Here is a 19,397-nt window from a genome sequence, read left to right as displayed (position 1 = left end):
TGAATGTTGTGAAGTGCATTGTTAGTAGGATTAGAGCCTATATTTACTGTTAGGTCAACCAAGAAAATGCATGAACTAGATTATATAGTAGCTAGTGAAATATCCTAGAATATTTATGATTATGAACTAGAATATGTATACAAGGTGGTATCAATCTAGATGATGATACTGACACACAGTATATGACCATTGACTATGAATATGTATGAGGATTTTATAAACTGTTATGAACGACAGTATATAAAATGCCTAAATAAATAGTGAAATAATAAGAGACAAATTTTCAATAAATGGTTAATATTCATTACAAAATGTAGAACAGCTAATTTATCCAAGTGAATTTAGCAGGATAAACCTCCTGTTGAATATACCCGATTAAAGTTATCTGGCTACCTTCAGCAGGATAAATTTAAGCCTAACCAGCTATCTTTTGAATATCCCCAGTTAGATTTAATGTAATCCAGCCTAATATGGCCAGATAATTTTAGCATTAACCAGCTATATTCAAAAGAATAGAGTCAGTTAAGCTGCAATGCTGAATTAAAACAAAAAGAAAGTACCTGATGGGCCTGGTCACAGTGAATCACAGCCGCCCACCCCCAAGCTGTAAACAACCATGAACCCTATTTGGCCAAGACTCCCCACCCGCCCTCCTTGGTTCAAACAATTTAGCTAAGAATGATCTCTCCTCTGCCTCCCTACCCCGTCTGGTACCTTTGTCAACCTCTAATTTTTGCTGGCATCGAGGTATACTACCGTGATCCTGGCCAAGCTTTCTGCATCGCTATGTACCGGCAATGTTGAAAACTCAGCGTTTAGCTGGATAACTTGTGAACTATCCGGTTAAAGCTCTTTTAATATTTGCCTCACTATGATCTGGGAATGCAGCTCGTACACCATTCCTCCTCCTCCTCCTCCTCCACCCTCCGCTCCCCGTCTTAATTTACAATAGCAGGTGCACCAACAGCTTGAAACAGGCAATCTTTCTGCCCAAATCAAAGATGGCCACCAAGCGCGCCAGTCCGTATCACGTGATACCGATCCCTCTCCTCCCTTTCCGCTTCTTCTTTTTCCCATGGGCGTGGCCTGTAGAGGCTCTCTGCGTGGCCGGTATGACGTCAGGCAGGGCGGGGCAGGCGCTGGAAGCCGCGGTCCCGGTGCTGTAGGCTGTTGCGATGTGGAGGTTGCTACGGGCCGGTGGCGCGCGGTGATCGGCTCCGGGGGAGGGGAAGGGCTGCGGGCGGGGCGGACCCGCCATGGAGGACGTGAACTCGAACATCAGCGCGGACCAGGAGGTGCGGAAACTACAGGAGCTGGTACGGAAGCTGGAGAAGCAGAACGAGCAGCTGCGCAACCGCTCCGGCACCGGTGCTGCTATGGGATCCGGCCCTGCCAGCCCCAGGCCTTTGCTCTCGCTGCCGCCACCGCCCTCGGACACCTGTCAGGCGGTGGCGGTAGTTGTCGCGGCGGCGGCGGCTGGGAGCCGGGATACGAGCGCAGGACCGAAACTGCCGCCGTCGCCTCAGGGCGGCGAGGGAGACCCGGCGGGGTTGCGGCTGCCCGCAGATGGGGAAGGCTCTTTGCTGGAGGACTTGGAGCCGCTGAGAGCCGACGAGCTGGAGTGTTTGACCGGCGGAAGCGAGGGACAGGACGAGAGCTGGTGAGTGCGGGGAGGAGGAGGCCTGGCTCGCTCCGATGCTTGGCGGGATGCAGATCGGTGGTCTTTCCTCTTATGTCACCTCGTTGTTTCCGATCGCGGCGGTGTCTCCACGTGTCCCGTTCCTGTCTATGGGAACTGAACGGCGGTGGGGTTCGGACTATGAAGTAAGATCCGCAGGCCTCCCTTCACCGGATATATAGCGCTGATTTTTATTAATAACCAGTTTTAGGAGAGCTCTTCAGTTATCAGATCCTCCAGTTTGTGATAGTCTGCTCTTCAGACTGCTTGATTTTCAATTGGGATGCTCTATGTCTCGGGCTGAAAACTTTTATTTATGAAGGGAGGTAGACGGAAGGTGATGGAAAGTGGACATTTTATTGTCTTTTATTTATGGTCTTATCTAACCCACTTTTGCAGAAAAGAAAAAATATATATGTTAAGTCTCAACGTATGGTTAAATAGTACAGGCAAAAACTGTTCATAAGAGCATTAAACGAGAGATGTGAACTTTATATTTTGAGAGCTAGCTGACTATAAGGTGCTCCGGAAACTACATATATAAAGAAAAAATATAATTAAAAAAATCTCAACACGTTTATTGGACACATGCACAGAAATAGGAAGTAAAGCTATTGAAATTTAGTTTATAGCTTCCAGTTTTGGTGTTATTTCTAGAGGGGGCAGAAAATGTTTCTCTTATTATGACTGCCTTCCCTGTTTGATGTCTTCTCTCAAGTCCACTGTTGTGCATGGTGTGTTCATGCATGACTTGAGAAAAGTGATGCCTGCAAAGAGCAGCGCAGATGAACCCGGACTTATTTTAGATTCATAATGATGGGTGTGGCTAAACAAACAGTTTTCTAAAACTTTAAACGATATGACCCACTGGATCAAGTCTAAATAAGAACAGACAGAAATGTCACTAATGTGTAACTGGCAACAGAACTACTCGAATATGTAATAGTGCTCATTTTAAGAAAGCTTAGCTCTATTATGAAATATTGCATTCAGTGCCATCTGTGATTTGGATTCTGTATCCTGGCAAATTTGAGCTTATTTGTTTCTTCTTTCTTTCACCATCCTTTTAATGGAATATTTTTTAAAAGGTATTATTGGAACTCCGTACTAATGCAATTAATCTCTCACTTTTAGAAGTTGCCAGTTATGCTTGAGGGCATATGAAGCAATTGGATAGATGCTAAAGGTTTTGGCCAGTACTGTGGCATGGGTAAGAATCCTGGAAAAGGGCACCACATAATTGACAGCTTATGTAATGTGTTTTGTTTTTAGTTGCAATCTATCCAAATAGTGAAGCTTTTGTTTGACTGCAGTAGGCTCAGTTGTGTGGTGATTATTAAAAAGGAACCTGAGTGGTAAACTTTAGCTGTGTAGGCAGGGTTTATGTAGAAATGAGGGTTTAAGGGACAATTTTATTTTGATTTTTCACCTTTCCCTGTATTTTTCAGTGAGTTATCACTGAAAACATCTTAATGCAGAATACAATATAAAAACCTAACAAACTCCCTTGGAACCCATCTATAAAAAACAAGCAGTCAGAACAGCCAACGGGTATTGGCCCATATTCATGCTACTAAAAGACTTGTTCAAGCAACCATGCCTTTACTTTTCTTCTTATTGGACTAACAGAGGGGCCAATGCGATAAAGGTCACCCAGCCTAGCGCACAGGTTTACATACATTTGGAGGCTCCCGATGCAATAAGGAGATTAGCGCGTCCAAAACTCGTGCCCAAACAAATGCGTACCCAGTGGTGCCCATCATATGTAAATTCCATGTAGATGAGGCTATTACCCCCTCTCCCCCAAAACGCTCCCAACGCATACCTTTTAAAGTGGCAAATTTAACTCCAGCCCTATAGGTGGAGTAAAGTCAATCTGCGAGTCAAGGGCTCATAAGAAGTTAAAAAATACGATCCTCTATGGTTCCTCCTACTTAGTATCGATGTGACGCTTAAATATACTGCTTGCGGTGTTGAAAAATGTCTATTATCTTGGTTAAAAAACAAAACAAAAAATTCTGGACACACAATTTACACACATTAGTGAGGGGGGCTTAGCTATAAGTGTCTTCAGCAACCTCAGCGAAATTGTCCAGAAGTGGGATGAAAATGGACACACGTATTGAGAGTCCATTGCAATTGTGGGCACTTGCATTTGAACTCTAGGGCTGCACAGTTCTCCCCAGTGTGCCCTTTTTCACACAGCCCCTCATTTACATACTGCATCGGGTGCCCAGGGGATGTGGCTGCGTGTGTGTTAGGAAAATGGGCGCGCAATACGAGCTCCCCTTTTAATGTGCGTCTTACTACATTGCCTCTTAACGCATCTATAACGAGCTCACAGGAGAAGCCCCTTTCATCAGGCAGGGGTTTGTAAAGTGAATGGGCTTTTACCAGGGCACTGTTTTGACTTTCTGCAAGCTGCTCTGAATGTTGGGATGTCACCTTGGTAGTGTAAGTAAGTGAGGTTAACACAAATGTATCCATAGTTGTAACAAAACACTTACTTTGACCAGTGGTAGGAAGCTTAAGGTAAATATCAAACTAACTTAGTTTTTAGTATCAGAGATGTGTAAAGCTGTTTTCTCTTTGTTTAGATTTATAGGCGTGTGCAGCAGGAAAAAGCCGACGTTGTTGTAAAATCACAAGATTCAGAAGAGCGGACTTCCGATGTGTAAAGTGCTGCTCTTCTGTCTCTCAGCATGATAAAATTAAGCCAAAACAGTATTGGGGTATAGGGGGCATTTTTATACAGCTAGCTGCCTTCAATGGGGTGAAAATCTTCAGAGGGTTAGACGTGTTAGGCTAGTGTAGTGAAAATGACAGGAGTCAGGTGGCACCTTATAGACTAACCAATTTATTGAGGCATGAGCTTTCGAGGACAGAGTCCACTCATCAGACTCAACTGTAGTACAGGAGGTGGGTAAAATATATGATGGGGAGGATACAGAATAAAGGTGCCTTCTTTTTCTTCTGTATCCTTCCCCACCCTTCTCCATATATTTTACCCATCTCCAGTACTACAGTTGATGAGTGGGCTCTGTCCTCAAAAGCTTATGCCTCAATAAATTGGTTAGTCTATAAGGTGCCACCTGCCTCTTGTCATTTTTCTACAGCTAGTGGCTGAAGTTGCAAACACTTTACAGTAATTGGGTCCCTTCCTTAGGCAGAACTTGCAGCTTGGAACAGCTGGCTTTACCCGGCTGCTTTTAACCAATGATTTGTGGCAGCTCTACTTTTGAAAGACATTGGGAATTGTCTTCTTTAAATAATTCCTGCAAAAGTCAATTTAGTTTTGTTTTATATGGTGGTTGAGTTTTTGTTTGTTTTGTTGAATGTGTTTGTCTCACATGTGTGCACACTTCTAGTGCGAGTCAGTTTCTCTGTAGAATTGTGTGTGTATGTGGAAGTGGAGTAGCATTAGGTACATTAGGCGGGGCAAGCTGTGCTTAGAACCAGGACTTGCAATACACATTCTGTCCCCACTTCTCTGTATCTTCAAGAAGCTAATCAGTTCATAACAAGAGCCTTTATTGTAGGTAGATTAGTTTTGAGTGCATATGATGATTCTCTGTAGTTTAAGAGGTATGGGATCCAATGTGCTCTTTTCACTACTTGATTTCTTTATTTAGGGTACTAGTTACTGCTTTCTTTGGAGTCTTAACTGCCTATGATAGAGAAAGAATCCATCCTAATGCCTGAAGTTTGGAGAGGCTCTTACATTTGGACCAGATTTGTTCAGGCCTGACAAACAATCCCCAGGCTACAGTTAAGAACAGGAAAAGTTCTGGAAAGGAGAGGGCCTTGAAAAATTCAAGCTTTTAGCAGAAGGGCCTATTTCCTACCGGACGCTAATGTAATGTTGAGAGCTGTGTTAAAATTGGCCCATTAATACATGCTATCAGGAGGATGTGATAACAGTTTAGTAAATAAACCCCAAAGTTCCTAACGGATCACTAATTACTATGACAGAATTTGTAGGAGAACCCAACATGGGAAAGGAAGATGATATAATTAAAGCTTTAAAATTGCTCAAATGCACTCATACACTCCCCTTGTTCATAAGGTTTTGGATTGTATTTGAACTCTTTACAAACTATTTGTAGCTGACCTGATGGCTCCTGTTGCAGTGCAGGAGATCATGGTTCAGTTCTAGATTCCAGCTTCTGCTCCTGAGACCAGCTGCAGCTAGAGGTACTCTGAGGGCGGCGTCCACAGCTGGGGAGAGAGGAATCTGTGCCATTGCACCATGGCAGCACCTAAGGATTAGGCCTGGGCTGTCCATTTACTGCATTTCAAAGGTCAAGCACTGTCGCTGCCATGGCTGGGCCAGACAGGTGTGGCGGGAGTTGTAGATGGAGAAGATAGGTAGGTAGTTGTAAATAACGGATTATGGCGCAGGAATCCAGATGAGACCGATTCTCTTTGAACTGAAAGATCCAGAAGAAACTGCTGGGTCAAAGACAAATTGTTTTGCTAAATGAAGAGGTAGAGAATTTTTCAGGTGTATTTTTTTTTTTTCATGCCCTCAAAATTTGAAGTCTGCTGGTTTGCGCAGTCTTTAATGCAGCAGTGCACAGTGCTTGTGTGAGAAGGCTGAAGACTGGCCTGGATGTCAGGAGACATTTACTTAAGTTTTGGTCTGAAAATTGGGCACACTGTGGGTACCCAGAAAACCTCACCATGGGTTATGCACACCAGTCCTAATGATTTCCCTTTATTTTTCCCTCCTTACAATGGGAGCACAGCGCAGGATTGCTTGTATATTGACATTTCTTTATAGTCAAGTGAGGTAACTCGTCAATAAAAACTCTAAAGTGTGTACTATCGTTTCACATCCAGACATTCTGTTCCAGAACTTGCCGGCACTTTCTTCCCTTGGTACATTGCTGTTTCATCAGTTTATTTAAATGGAGCAAACAAAGCAATGACATCTAAACTATTAAGTAGGATAAAGCAATCAGTCCAAACCTATGGACATGGTTTTGGAGTTTAATTTTAGTTTTGCTGCCATTAAGCTTCAAGAACTATTCTTGGAATGTAATTGCTATAAATTATAAATATACTTGTACACTGCTTTAAAAAAAATCTATTTTTTTAATACACCCATCAAAAAAGAGAGAAGTATAAGTAATACTTTATACATACAGAAATGACAAAAAACAACTATTGACCACAATAACCACATAGTTTAGGTTAAATTAAATTTAACAAGGCTCTTAGCCCATAGCAGGGAGGCAAAAGTATACAGAAAATTGAACTTTAAGAAAAAGACAATTGTAGCATTTGCTTTATGACTGAGGAGAGTGGCATATTTATACATACACAGCAACCTAAGAATTGGAACTGCTTATCACAACCGAAGCTTGACTTTGAAGAAAAGTCTTCAAATGCTCGGATTCTCCAAAAATATACATCTAGTTCTTGAAACATCAAGAATTTACAGGGGACTCTAAGAAACCCATACGTTGCCACTGAGTAGACAACTGAACAAACACCCCCCCTCCAAATCACAAATTTGTCAGGCTGGTGGGGAGGATCGGAGAAGATTCAGACAGATGAATCTGGAATCTCCCATTCCTCTTAACCAGCACAGATGGTAAGCTGGCTCAGATCTAAGACAGACGAACTGGGGTTGTACATACCTTCTCTGCAGCAGCCATCCTGCCCCACTCACTTGTCATTCTGCTTTATCCTTAATGGCACTGAGCTCTGTGCAGAGATTTTTATTTATGTTTTTCTATGTTGCCTTACAAAATTATCCAAGGCCACTTACAATACTATATTACAAATACTGTAGTAATACAATAACTATAACAAACCCAGGGAAACAAAATAAACTGTATATAATTCTTTAATATATCCACTGAAAATGTTAACCAAATAAATGAATATGAAAATACAGATCTAAACTAACTAGAAACACATTCCAATTTAAGTATCTGAGCAATAGACTTCTAGAAATATCCAAACCACAGATTTCACTGACAGAGCATATAATCCACCCCTGAATAGGCAAGGGAAGAGAGGAAAATTTTTTTAGTTAATACAAATATATCTCTAATTAGGATCCCTTTTAAATATGAAAAACTGCTCCAGAATACATTTCATCTAGAATAATCATTTTTGCATCATTTTAGTTTCATGCTGTAATTTCCAACTGTAAATGTGAGCATCACTGTAAAATATCTGTTGCATTTTCTCCTTTTTTTTTAGTAATTGTAGTTTGCCTACAGTCCATTCTTGGTAAAAGGTGGAATATCAAATGTCTACAAATAAATACAAAATGAAAGTGAAGAGGAAACACTAGCATAGTTTCCTAAAGAGACAATAATCCTTTATTTTCCTCCCATCGTTTGGAAGTGAATTCCAAAGTGCAGGTATAGTGCAAGAGGCCTAACCTCCTAGACGTAGGGATCGGAAGCAGAATGTCATTCATTGAGCAACATAAGCGCCTCCCAAGATCATAACTCTGAAGACACATATGGGCCGATACAGTAAAAGTTGTGGGAGAGCGGGCAAATGCTCGCTCTCCTGTGCGCGCAATTCTGTATTCAAATGAGGGCCCGCGACAAAAAGAGGCGCTAGGGACACTAGTGCGTCCCTAGCACCTCTTTTTGGACAGGAGCAGCGGCTGTCAGTGGGTTTGACAGCCGACGCTCAATTTTGCCGGCGTCTATTCTCAAACCCGCTGACAGCCACTGGTTCGCAAATTGGATGCCAGCAAAATTGAGCGTCCGGTTTTCAAGCTGTGGGCCGATTTCAAATTTTTTTAAAACTTTTTTTAACTTTCGGGACCTCCAACTTAATATTGCTTTTCTGTGCACTTTCCCGGTGCCCGGAGAAATTAATGCCTACCTTTGGGTAGGCGCTAATTTCTGAAAGTAAAATGTGCGGCTTGGCTGCGCATTTTGCTTTCTAAATCGCGCGGGAATACCTAATAGGGCCATCGACTGAATAAGGGGTAAAGCTAGCGCGTCAAACGCGCGCAATCGTGGGTTAACAGTGCGCTCCGCTGGATTGCACTGTTCTGAATTGGCCTGATAGTCGGGTAAAGAGAACAGGTGGCTATTTACCGACTTTTGCGATTCTTATTTACTCAAGGATGTTCACCTGTCAGTTTAGACTCCCTTAGGGCATTCATTTTGAATCATTTTGTGTTGGTGATTTTAACACAGACTTCATGAATGTGTACTTGCATCCAGTCCTCATGTCTTGTTAATGTGTGCTTTCTTGTAACTCACGCTGCAGCTCTTTGGACAGCAGTGGTCAGTTTCTGAATGGCTTTCTGTTTGGGGCCCCCGCAAGAACTCTGACCAAGTTGAAAAGTACGTCACTGCAGAAAACCGCCTTAAATGCCATGTTTTTACATTTTTCCCTGCAGATGTCATGCTGTTCATGTTGGGGAAAACTGCAGCTCTGCAGAATTTTCCCTGCTCCTACGAGAGCTGGAATTCACTTAAGTCTGCTCTCCAGCCTTCTAGTTGTGTTAGGATAATATGTAGCTTTCTCTGCTTAGCATCCGAAGCCATAACAAGACTTACTATGCGCTCAAGTAGGCATGGCTTACAGTTTTAGTAATATGGGTGTAGCTAAGAACTTATTACATGTTCAGTATGGTTAATTGGGTTCATAGCAAAAACTGCAATGCTTCACGCTGCTTTCCAGTGAGCGTTCTAAGAGCAGAGTTCCCGATGTTCCATCAATGCTGGGAGTACAGAACTGCTGAACTAGGTTGCTTGTTCATTCGGACCTTTGTCATTTTATATGCTGACAGCAGTAGCTGTGCAGTAAGGTTGGGGATAAGCATTTTCCTTTTACTGGCTTTTATATTTAAGTAAACTAGTATGAGCTGGGAGGCTGATATTCTGTGTTTATGGGAAATAACCATGGGCCTGCACGTGATGAATCTGGCAAAATTGAGTTAACTGTTTTAATTGTGGACAAGGTTGAAAATTGCTTTAGTCCTGAAAAATGGCATCACATCATCATGCCCTATGTGAGAAAATCAAATTCTATGCCAAAGACTATAGTAAACCATTCCTCAAGTTTTGCTAGATCCCGCCTCATGTTTTCCATACCGTTCTGGCTGTCTACCCTGTTACAGATTTTGGTATCATCAGCAAAAAAGGCAAACCTTTCCCAACAATCCTTCCATGATGCCGCTCACAAAAATGTTGAAAAGAACCGGTCCAAGGACTGATTCCTGAGACACAGCGCTAGTAATGCCCCCTTCCTCAGACTAAACTTCATTTACCACTACACTCTATCACCTTCCACTCAGCCAGTTCCTAACCCAGTCAGTCACTCTAGGATCCATACCAAGTCTGCACAATTTATTTATAAGTCTTGGGCCTTGCTGAAATCCAAGAATTCTACATCTAGCATTCTCCCTTGATCCATTTCTCTGGTTATCCAATCAAAGAAATTGATTGGGTGACCGGCTCTCTGGTAAAACTATGCTGTCTTGGATCTTGCAATCCATTGAATTCCAAAAATTGCACTATCCTAGGATAGGTTTCCATGCACAGGAGGTGAGCCTCTTTCAACAGAAAAGAAGCTCTAGAATGAGGGGTCATGGGGTGAGGGCGAAAGGGGGGGTAGATTACTCCTAATCTTAAGGAATATTTAAGAACATAAGAAATTGCCATACTGGATCCATATTGCCTAGCATCCTGTTTCCTACGGTGGCCAAACAAGGCTACAAGAACCTGGCAAGTACCCAGACACTAAGTAGATCCCATGCTACTGATGACAGTAGTAGCAGAGGCCATTCAATAAGTCAACTTGATTAATAGCAGTTAATGGACTTTTTTTAAAAACCCAGCTACACTAACTGCACTAATCACATCCTCTGGCAACAAATTCCAGAGCTTAATTGTGTGTTGAGTGAGAGAGAATTTTTTTCCGATTAGTTTTAAATGTGCTACTTGCTAACTTCATGGAGTGCCCCCTTGTCCTTCTATTATCTGAAAGTGTAAATAACCAATTTACATCTACCTGTTCTAGACCTCTCATGATTGTAAAGACCTTTATCACATCCCCCCCCCCCTCAGCCGTCTCTTATCCAAGCTGAACAGCCCTAAATTCTTTAGCCTTTCCTCATGTATCATTTTCTCTGTACCTTCTCCAGTGTAACTATATCTTTTTTTTGAGATGCAGAGACCAGAACTGTACACAGTACTCAAGGTGCGGTCTCATCATGGAGTGATAGAGGCATTATGACATTTTCCATTTTATTCATCATTCTCTTCCTAATAATTCCTAATATTCTCTAATATTCTGTTTTCTTTTTTGACTGCTGCAGCACACTGAGCTGACAATTTCAGTGTATTATCCACTATGATGCCTAGATCTGTTTCCTGGTTGGTAGCTCCTAATATGGAACCTAATATCATGCAACTTCTGCATGGGTTTATTACATTTCATCTGCCATTTGGATGCCCAATTTTCCAGTCTCGCAAGGTCCTCCTGCAATTTATCACAATCCTTTAACTATTCTGAATAATTTTATATTATCTGCAAACTTGATATCCTCACTCGTCGTATTCCTTTGCAGATCATTTATAAATATATTGAAAATTACTGGTCCAAATACAGATCCCTGAGGCACTCCACTGTTTACCCTTTTCCACTGAGAAAATTGCCCATTTAATCCTACTCTGTTTCCTGTCTTTTAACCAGTTTGTAATCCACAAAAGGACATCACCTCTTATCCTATGACATTTTTGTTTTCTTAGAATCCTGTCAAGAGGGACTTTGTCAAATGTCTTCTAATAATCCAAATACACTACATCTGCCGGTTCACCTTTATCCACATTTTTATTAACCCAATCAAAAAAATGAAGCAGACTTGTGAGGCAAGATTTCCCTTGGGTAAATCCATGTTGATTGTGCTCCATTAAACTGTCTTTCTATATGCTCTGTGATTTTGATCTTTAGAATAGTTTCCACTATAGTTCCCGGCACTGAAGTCAAGATCACTGGTGAATGTATGGATCACCCTTCCAGTGGAGAGACGAAAACAGTATCTGAATTCACGAAATCATGGGATGAATACAAGAGATCTCTTAGAGAGTGATGGGAATTATGCTAAATTAATTGGATGGACCATATGATATTTTTCTGCCGTCATATTTCTGTGTCTAAGAGATTTGAGCTGACAAAATGAGTTTTAAACCAGGGAAACCTACTTTAATTTACTAGCTATATTTGGAGGATTGCATTTTTTAAGGGGGTGGGGCAGTTTTGGCTTGGGTTAGCAAGTGAGAAATTGTCCCCTTGTATTCATTGATGGATATTTGCACGCTATTGCTAGATCGTATCAGAGAGCATGTGTCCGCTCTGAGCTAATAAGTCTGTGACCGGTAAGGAAATGGTAAAATGTATTATGGAACATCTCGTGATAATTGTTCCAAGCACTCTTAACAGTACTCTGCAACATACACAGCAAGTCTTCCCTGTCCTAAGTGTGGTTTCAAAGCAACCTGTCTCTTATATAGAAAAAAACATGTTCTTCCTGCACTGCTGCTGGTTTGCCCTAAAGTGATATTAACTAGCCACACATTTGCCTCCTAATCTCCCAAGGCTGAGGCCTGCCTGTTGTGTGTATGGTCAGGATTCTGTTTTCTTCCATAAGTGGTGCTGCATAATCCGGATTATAACATTTCTTTTGGTGTGAAGCTGCTTATGCTAATTACTTAGTTTTGCTGCTGGGTTTGTAGTTGAGTTTGACGTAAGTGATGTAAGAGCCTGCTAAACTGATACAGTTCTGTAGATGCCCAGAAGAGAGAGACTTTTAATAATGTTCTCCCTAGTTCAGGGCTTGGCCTGTGCCAAGAATTTGCCGCCACCCAGCAGCACTGAGCCCTGGATTCAGAAAGGATTTATGTCTGCCTTTGGAACGGAAATCCTTCATCATCTAGATACAGTTCAGAACTCATCACACATGCTCACTTGACAAGATTTTTCCCTCCACAATTCATAATTCTGTAATTTAAAAATAAATAAATAAATACAATCTCTTAAATTCAGAGCAAGTTCACTTGAAGATGTTGGGCCTAAAGTAAAAAAGAGTAGCATGTTTCACCTCTGAAATATTGCTTTTTATTTTCTTCAGAGCTCTTCTAATATCTAACTCATTCACACTCCCCCCTCCTTCTTCAGATAGACTTTCTATACTCAAATACTAAATATTTTGAAGTGTTTTCTGTAGTTCAGAGTAAAGAGGAGGATGAAAACTGAAGGGGGTACTAGAGAGCTTGCTGCCAGAAGAGACATGCTCTGAAGAAGCCAAAAATCAGTTCCCTACAAGCAGAATTGCCTTCATCCAAATACTTATCCCGAAAGAGCTGTCATGGCCAGCGGTGAATCCAAGCAGAATGGAAGCAGTTATATCACACGAAGGTCCAAACAGGACCCCCCATCTCCACACGTAACAGGTTACTGGCAAAGACACTGAAATCTCCCTTACCCTGGTCACGAAGGAGCTGCAATCCCTGAAGGTACGAATTGTGGTGTAGCCAAAGAGATTTACAAAGGAGGTAGCTTCTCTTCTTACAGGGCAAAATTCTTTATTTTGCAATAGAGAAGTACTTCCTTATTGCAGCATCCTGCGACGCTGCTACAAGACAAAGTCAGAATGCTTGCAGAACTGAAAAGGGATGATGCAAATGCAGTAACAGATGTCATAGAAGCAGTCTGAGAATTTGGGGTATACCAGAAGGAATAGAAGATGATCAGTGAAATGTCTGGAGACCTTTCTGCCGTTGCTACTGGAAATTCATTTTGTGAAGGACTTTGAGGCTGAACGAGAGTGCCTTCCCACAACACCAGCAATAAAACATACCTGTGACCAATGGCGATTCGTATCTTGAGCGTGGGGACAGCCACTTTCATATTGATTTATTCATTTCACTTCCAAAGAAAGTGCTGCATGGAGATTGACCCCTGTTTTCGAAGTGAAGTGAATAAATGAACATGCACGTAGCTGTTCTCATTCCTTTCCCTCAGAGCTCTGGGTTTACACATCTTGCAGTTTGAAATGCTGGGTCACAGTAAGTCTGTTGGTGGCTTTCATTCCAGTTCAGGAATTTTGTGCTCATTTGGTGAAAACCTAAATCCTTACTTCGTACTGGAATTTTATACCTCAGGAAATTTAAACCCAATATAGTTTTAAAAACTGTTTGTAGATTGTGAACCTTAACAGTGAAATGGTTAACAGATACTTTTGCAAACACTATTTATGTCCTTATTGGAAATCCTGAAAAAAGTCACAGTAAGGGCATTCCTTCAGTGGGAAGGAAAGAAAATCTAGATGCTCGCAAATCTAAAGAAAGTATCAGCACAGAACAGGATGAAATTCCTGGCCATGTCGGAGCAACTAAGAAATTTCAAAACAAGGTTCAAGTCACTGTAGCCAGAAAGGATGAAAGTCCGTGGGGATGATGAGACCAAAACATTTGAGGATCCTGATTAATTATCTTTCAGAAAGCAGAATGGAGACTCGGTGATTCTCGTGTGCGGAAAACAATACCAGGGTGCAACAGTGACCCTGGCTACAAGACTATGCTAGGCTTTTCATTTCTGCCATTATTAGAATTGCAAATGAGTCCGTGTATGAGTTCGGGTTTAAGTAAGATTACAGCTGGAATATCTGTGAGTACCTGAGAGTTGACTCCTGTGTAGCTTGCATAGTTTGAGAGTTTTGGGTCTGCAGAAAGATTTGTTATCAGGGGACACTGAAGGTGCTTTGTCTAAGAATCTACTATTTATTTGATTTGATTTATATTCTGCTGTATAAAATTAAAATGGAAATCCTCCATGCAGTGTGAAAAATCTTCCTGAGATTTCCTGTGAAATGTAATAGGCATGCAGAGAGTACAGTGCAAAACAGATTTGAAAACAAATTCGAGTGTATTTTTTCAGCCCAAGCAACAATTCGAGCGGAAGTTGTTGCTGGGGTCATGGGCAAGGCTAGCTGAGGTCAGATAAGGTTGGGAGAAGTTTCTGGAGACAGTTCAGTTAATAACTTGAGGAGTGCAGCCTCTTAATGCTGGTCATGAATGACAGAGAATGCATCTCTCCGTTGGGATCTGCCAGTTACTTCCAAGTGTGACCCGGACTGGCCATTGTTAGAGATGAGATGCTGGACTTGGGCTTGACCCATCATGATACTCTTTATCAAAGGCAAGTCAAACCACAGACACTCAGTGTCCCAGTGGATATCCTTACTACTAAAAAGTCTCGCTCCCTTTCATTTGAAGTATGCATGAAGTCGAACATCACATCTTGATGTGTCTAGCTTGCTATGTTCTTTTACTTCCGGCCTCCAGGCATGATTATAGTCCCCAGAGAAATAAACATTCTCCTTTCACCTCTCACACTTATGTTTAGCTGTGGTTATGTAAAATGCAGAATGCGCTTATTTGCAGTGCTTAATCTTGTGCCCTGGTGTCCACTTATGGCCTTATGTAGCTGGATTTCTTCCACTTTGCACAAGTGCTTGTGATTTGATCACCAGCCTTGGCTTTATTGCTGATTCTGTGGTTTTTCCTATTCAAGGGATGAAATTAAAGCTATTATTCTGGTCACACCAGGACATTGCTGTGCTGTGTTGAGACAGGATCTGTCAGCTGCTCAGGCTTTGCTGTACATGTCTCTCAAGATAAGCTCTTCCTCCTGAGTGTGCCAGGAAGACAGATTGCCTTACATAATTAATGCCTATTCAGATTAATTTTACAGTTTCACCCCCTCTTTTCTTTATGTGAAAGGAATTGAGCAGTTATATTTGTTTCTTGAGCTTCAGACTACTACTACTACTGCTGCTGCTGCTGCTACTACTACACATTTATATAGTACTATAAGGTGTCCACAGCGCTGTACATACAGTGCCTGCTCTATGGCACTTAGGGTCTAATCCAGGGTGGCAACTCCGGTCCTCGAGCCACAAACAAACCTGATTGTCAGGATAGCCATAATAACTATGCATGAGAGAGCTCTGCATACAATGAAGGCAGTACATGCAAATTTGCATATTCATTGTGGCTGTCCCAAAAACCAGGTCTGTTTTTGGCTCTTGAGGACCAGAGTTGGCCATCCCTAATCTAGTCAATGCTTACAAGCAGAGTTTGGGGCCATGTATTTGTCACTGCTGTCATGGATTCTGTGATGATTTTTTTTTTTTTTTTTTTTTTTAATGTTTCCTGGAATTTTTCCAGAGTATTCTTGCCATTCTTCTGGTGTTTGTTCTATAATAATCCTTTAATTGGATATTTTTTGAAACTGTATACCAGCCCATGATGGAACATGATCACTATGAAAATGTATGTTTAGCATTGTCTGTTTTTTCTATTTCTTCCCTAAATCAGGAGTTCCCAAGGTTTTTGAGATTGCAGCCCTTTATCAAATTTCCGAAAGTTCTTGCATCCGCCCAGTCTTAAACTCTCTCCTCCCGAACCCATCACTCCCAGCCTTGCCTCTTCTCCCCAGCCTGTCCCCAACAGTCTTTCTCTATTCTTCCCTCCTCCATTGATCTCCCAGTCCACATAGAGTTGGGACTACACGAAGAGTTGAGCTTATTCTCTTTCCTACAGGTGGCCTGTGATGGCCTTGTGGATGACAGGTTGAGAATCACTACCCTAAATCCATTTGTTAATAGAAGGAATGTTCCCTTAAACTATTTCCCTTTGAAATCTCTGGAGCATGAGCTTTCAGTGAAAATATGGCGGATTGGGCAGTAGCCTAAATATTCCAACATTGAAATTTATTGAATGTCCTTCAACAATAGGAGTCTGCTGACACTCGCAACAGAAACTATGTTCTAAATGAATTGCAGCACAAATGATAATACTTCATATTCTAGCACTATCGTCCCGTAGTTCTCAAATTTGGTCGTGCTCCTCCTTTCTCAGCCTCAGACCCAACTCTTCTCCCTACTCTATCCTTACCATGCAGATCTGGGTTTCAGAATATCCTCAAAGAATATTCATGAGCTATATTTGCATACATTTGGATAGATGTAGTAGTACTACTACTACTTAACATTTTTATAGCGCTACATGACAGAGTGCTGTACAAACACACAAAAAAAGACAGTTCCTTCTCAGTAGAGCTTACAATCTAATAAGACAAACCTACAGGACAAGAGACTTGGGGTTTTTCATAGATGTCTGGTTAATTAACATTTTCAGTTTATCCTAAAAATAAGTCCTCTTTTGGGTGCATGAAGCTGAAAATTGGGAATTACCTCTAGTCGCAGTGGTGTTGAGCTCTACTGCCAGGTATTGGCCCTTAGCTTCTAGTGGATGCTGCCACCTTCAGCTCTTGCTGTCAGACTGTAGTTGTGGGAAGCTAAAGGTAGCACTGCGAGGGCTAATTCCTAAGTAAAGGTGGTATCACAAAAAGATGTTCGTTTTACTTTTCATGACTTTTTCTGTTTTTCATATATATATATATATAGAGAGAGAGAGAGAAATGATAGGCAATATTGCACTTTCCCTAACACGTGTTTAATGTTAAACATAAATCAAACACCCCCCCCTTTGGAGTGAAATACAAGCACTATTCATATAAATAAATCAATTTCTTTATTGAATTCCCAAACATATATCAAAAAGTGAACAATCCTCTTCAATTAGAGTTTACATGATCTCATAGAAAGGATTGGGATTAATAAGGATCAAAATAAGGGACTATAGTAGCAGGTTCGGAGTATTAGATTATATGCAGGTTCTATGATATGATGAATGTTTTAGTGGTGTAAATGAATACCACATAATATATACAGTGAATTCTGTGATTTGGAGATTGTTTTAGAGTGTTTGTGGTTTTATAGATTATTTATGCTTGTTAATGAATGTATGTGATGGGTATGTTTGAGAGTGAATGAAGGCTGATTGTAGTGTTATAATTATTGATGCACTTTGATGATAAATCAATATGAATGTTTATTATATGTTTGTTTTATGTAAACTCTAATTGAAGAGGATTGTTCACTTCTTGATATATGTTTAGGAATTCAATAAAGAAATTGATTTATTTATATGAATAGTGCTTGTATTTCACTCCAAAGGGGGTGTGTTTGATTTATATATATATATATATATATATATATATATATATATATATATATATATATATATTGACCAATACCAAGATATTGCCAGCTGCAACATTTTAAAAAAGTAAATCTTTAAATTATCAGCTTAAGTAAAAATGTTTGGCTAATTCAGTAGATAGCTATCTCAAACTCAATTAAATTCTTCATTTGTGTTTTTGTAGTACTGCAGACTATTAGGTCTGTCGGATGTGAAGAAAACGTAATTCTTTGCAGATATTTCTTCTACTGAATTAATCTAAGAATTCTCCGAAGATGACCATGTACAAAAACTGTGCAGACCAGACAGGTTCCTTCTTTATGATTGAAAAAGGGATGTATGTAATCTTGAAAGCTCGTACATCATCCTTGCCTAATTATTGTGTTGGCCAATGAATGTCTTTTGGCCAAAACGTTTCGTTCTCTTGACTTCTCCCTCAGTTGGAAGCAGCCTTGACTGGCATTGCAGTGCCATAAACCTTCATAACTAACCAGGGTTAATCCCCTCCCACCTCGTGCAGCCATCACAGCACCAGTCTTTGGCCAATGCCACAGGCTATGGCATGCATCCCGAATCCGGCCACTAGGCTGCGGTTGTGTGATGGCCAAGAAGCTGTGAATGCTGCCTCCACAACATTCCTGGCCATCCCAAGGAGCAGAGCTTGGGATTCCAGCTTGATCTCATACTTATTGCTTGGCCAACCGTGGACAAGTCATCGCTAGCAAAGAATGAATCCCTTTTGTATTCTAAGTTTGTTTTTTTTTTTTGTTTTTTTTTTAAGAAGAATTGAGTGTATAACCTTTTTTGAAAGTTTTTCCTTGCTCACTCCCAAGCTCATGTATTGGAGGGCTGCAGTAATGATCTATGACAGCTCTGTGCAGGTATTGGACTGGTACACATGAATGCAGCCCAAACTCTTAATGCATGGGCTTGAGTAAGGAGAGATTTTTAAAGCTGTGCACTGTGAAATAGATCTCCTTTTAATACAAAAAAAAGAAAATGACAAGAAATAGAATTTACTATGAGAAAAAAATCAAAGGAGACTTCGCAATAAGACTAAAAAAGGATACAGAGCAGATGACGTTTTAGAATCTAGCTAGAGTGCTGCTATGTAGTTGAACTTCAAATATTAGTCATATATGCTAGTTTAGTGTGAATGTTGTGCTCGTGTTTCTTTTGTAAGTTATGGTGTATCAGTTTTTCTCGATCAAAAGTTTAATTTTGTTCCTTTCTTTCAGTTGCCTAGTATTTAAAATATGCTTCCTTTTCCTGCTTTTTGAGCTTGTCACATTACTTCCCTGTGTTTGTGATGAATTATGACTTGGATGTCTTGTGGTGCCTCTGGAGTGAGCTGTAGTATTTAATAAAATGTCTTGGACAGAGTTCTGCTAATCAAGTTGCATTCATTTTCAGATTAAACTGGGGTTTCTGTAGAGAGACAGAGTTGATTTGATGTTCACAGGTATCGAATCGTTGAAATAATTGGGCAGACTAGATAGGTCAGTGATTCCCAACCTTTTTTGTGTTGTGGCACACCTGGCACAGGTTTCACTTCATCGTGGCACACAATGACCATCATCAACTTCTCTTCCCTCTTCCCCACTTCTGGTATCATCACTTTC

The 19,397-nt window shown here is 40.9% G+C and overlaps 1 protein-coding gene across 2 annotated transcripts in view; it reads left to right on the top strand.

Annotated features, from left to right (window-relative positions):
* The first annotated feature begins 1,115 nt into the window (after window positions 1–1,115).
* The window catches only part of SLAIN2 (SLAIN motif family member 2), a 123,803-nt gene continuing 105,521 nt past the window's right edge, over window positions 1,116–19,397 (top strand). The window contains exon 1 of one of the 2 annotated variants that reach the window (XM_029588078.1): window positions 1,116–1,660. In XM_029588078.1, coding sequence (XP_029443938.1) covers window positions 1,257–1,660 — 404 coding nt within the window. In that variant the 5' untranslated portion in view covers window positions 1,116–1,256. The remainder of the gene's footprint in view (window positions 1,661–19,397) is intronic. The other variant, XM_029588089.1, reaches the window with a different exon arrangement.

Source organism: Rhinatrema bivittatum, chromosome 1, assembly GCF_901001135.1.
Source record: "Rhinatrema bivittatum chromosome 1, aRhiBiv1.1, whole genome shotgun sequence".
NCBI lineage: Eukaryota > Metazoa > Chordata > Amphibia > Gymnophiona > Rhinatrematidae > Rhinatrema > Rhinatrema bivittatum.
This window is presented reverse-complemented; position numbering and strand designations above follow the sequence as displayed.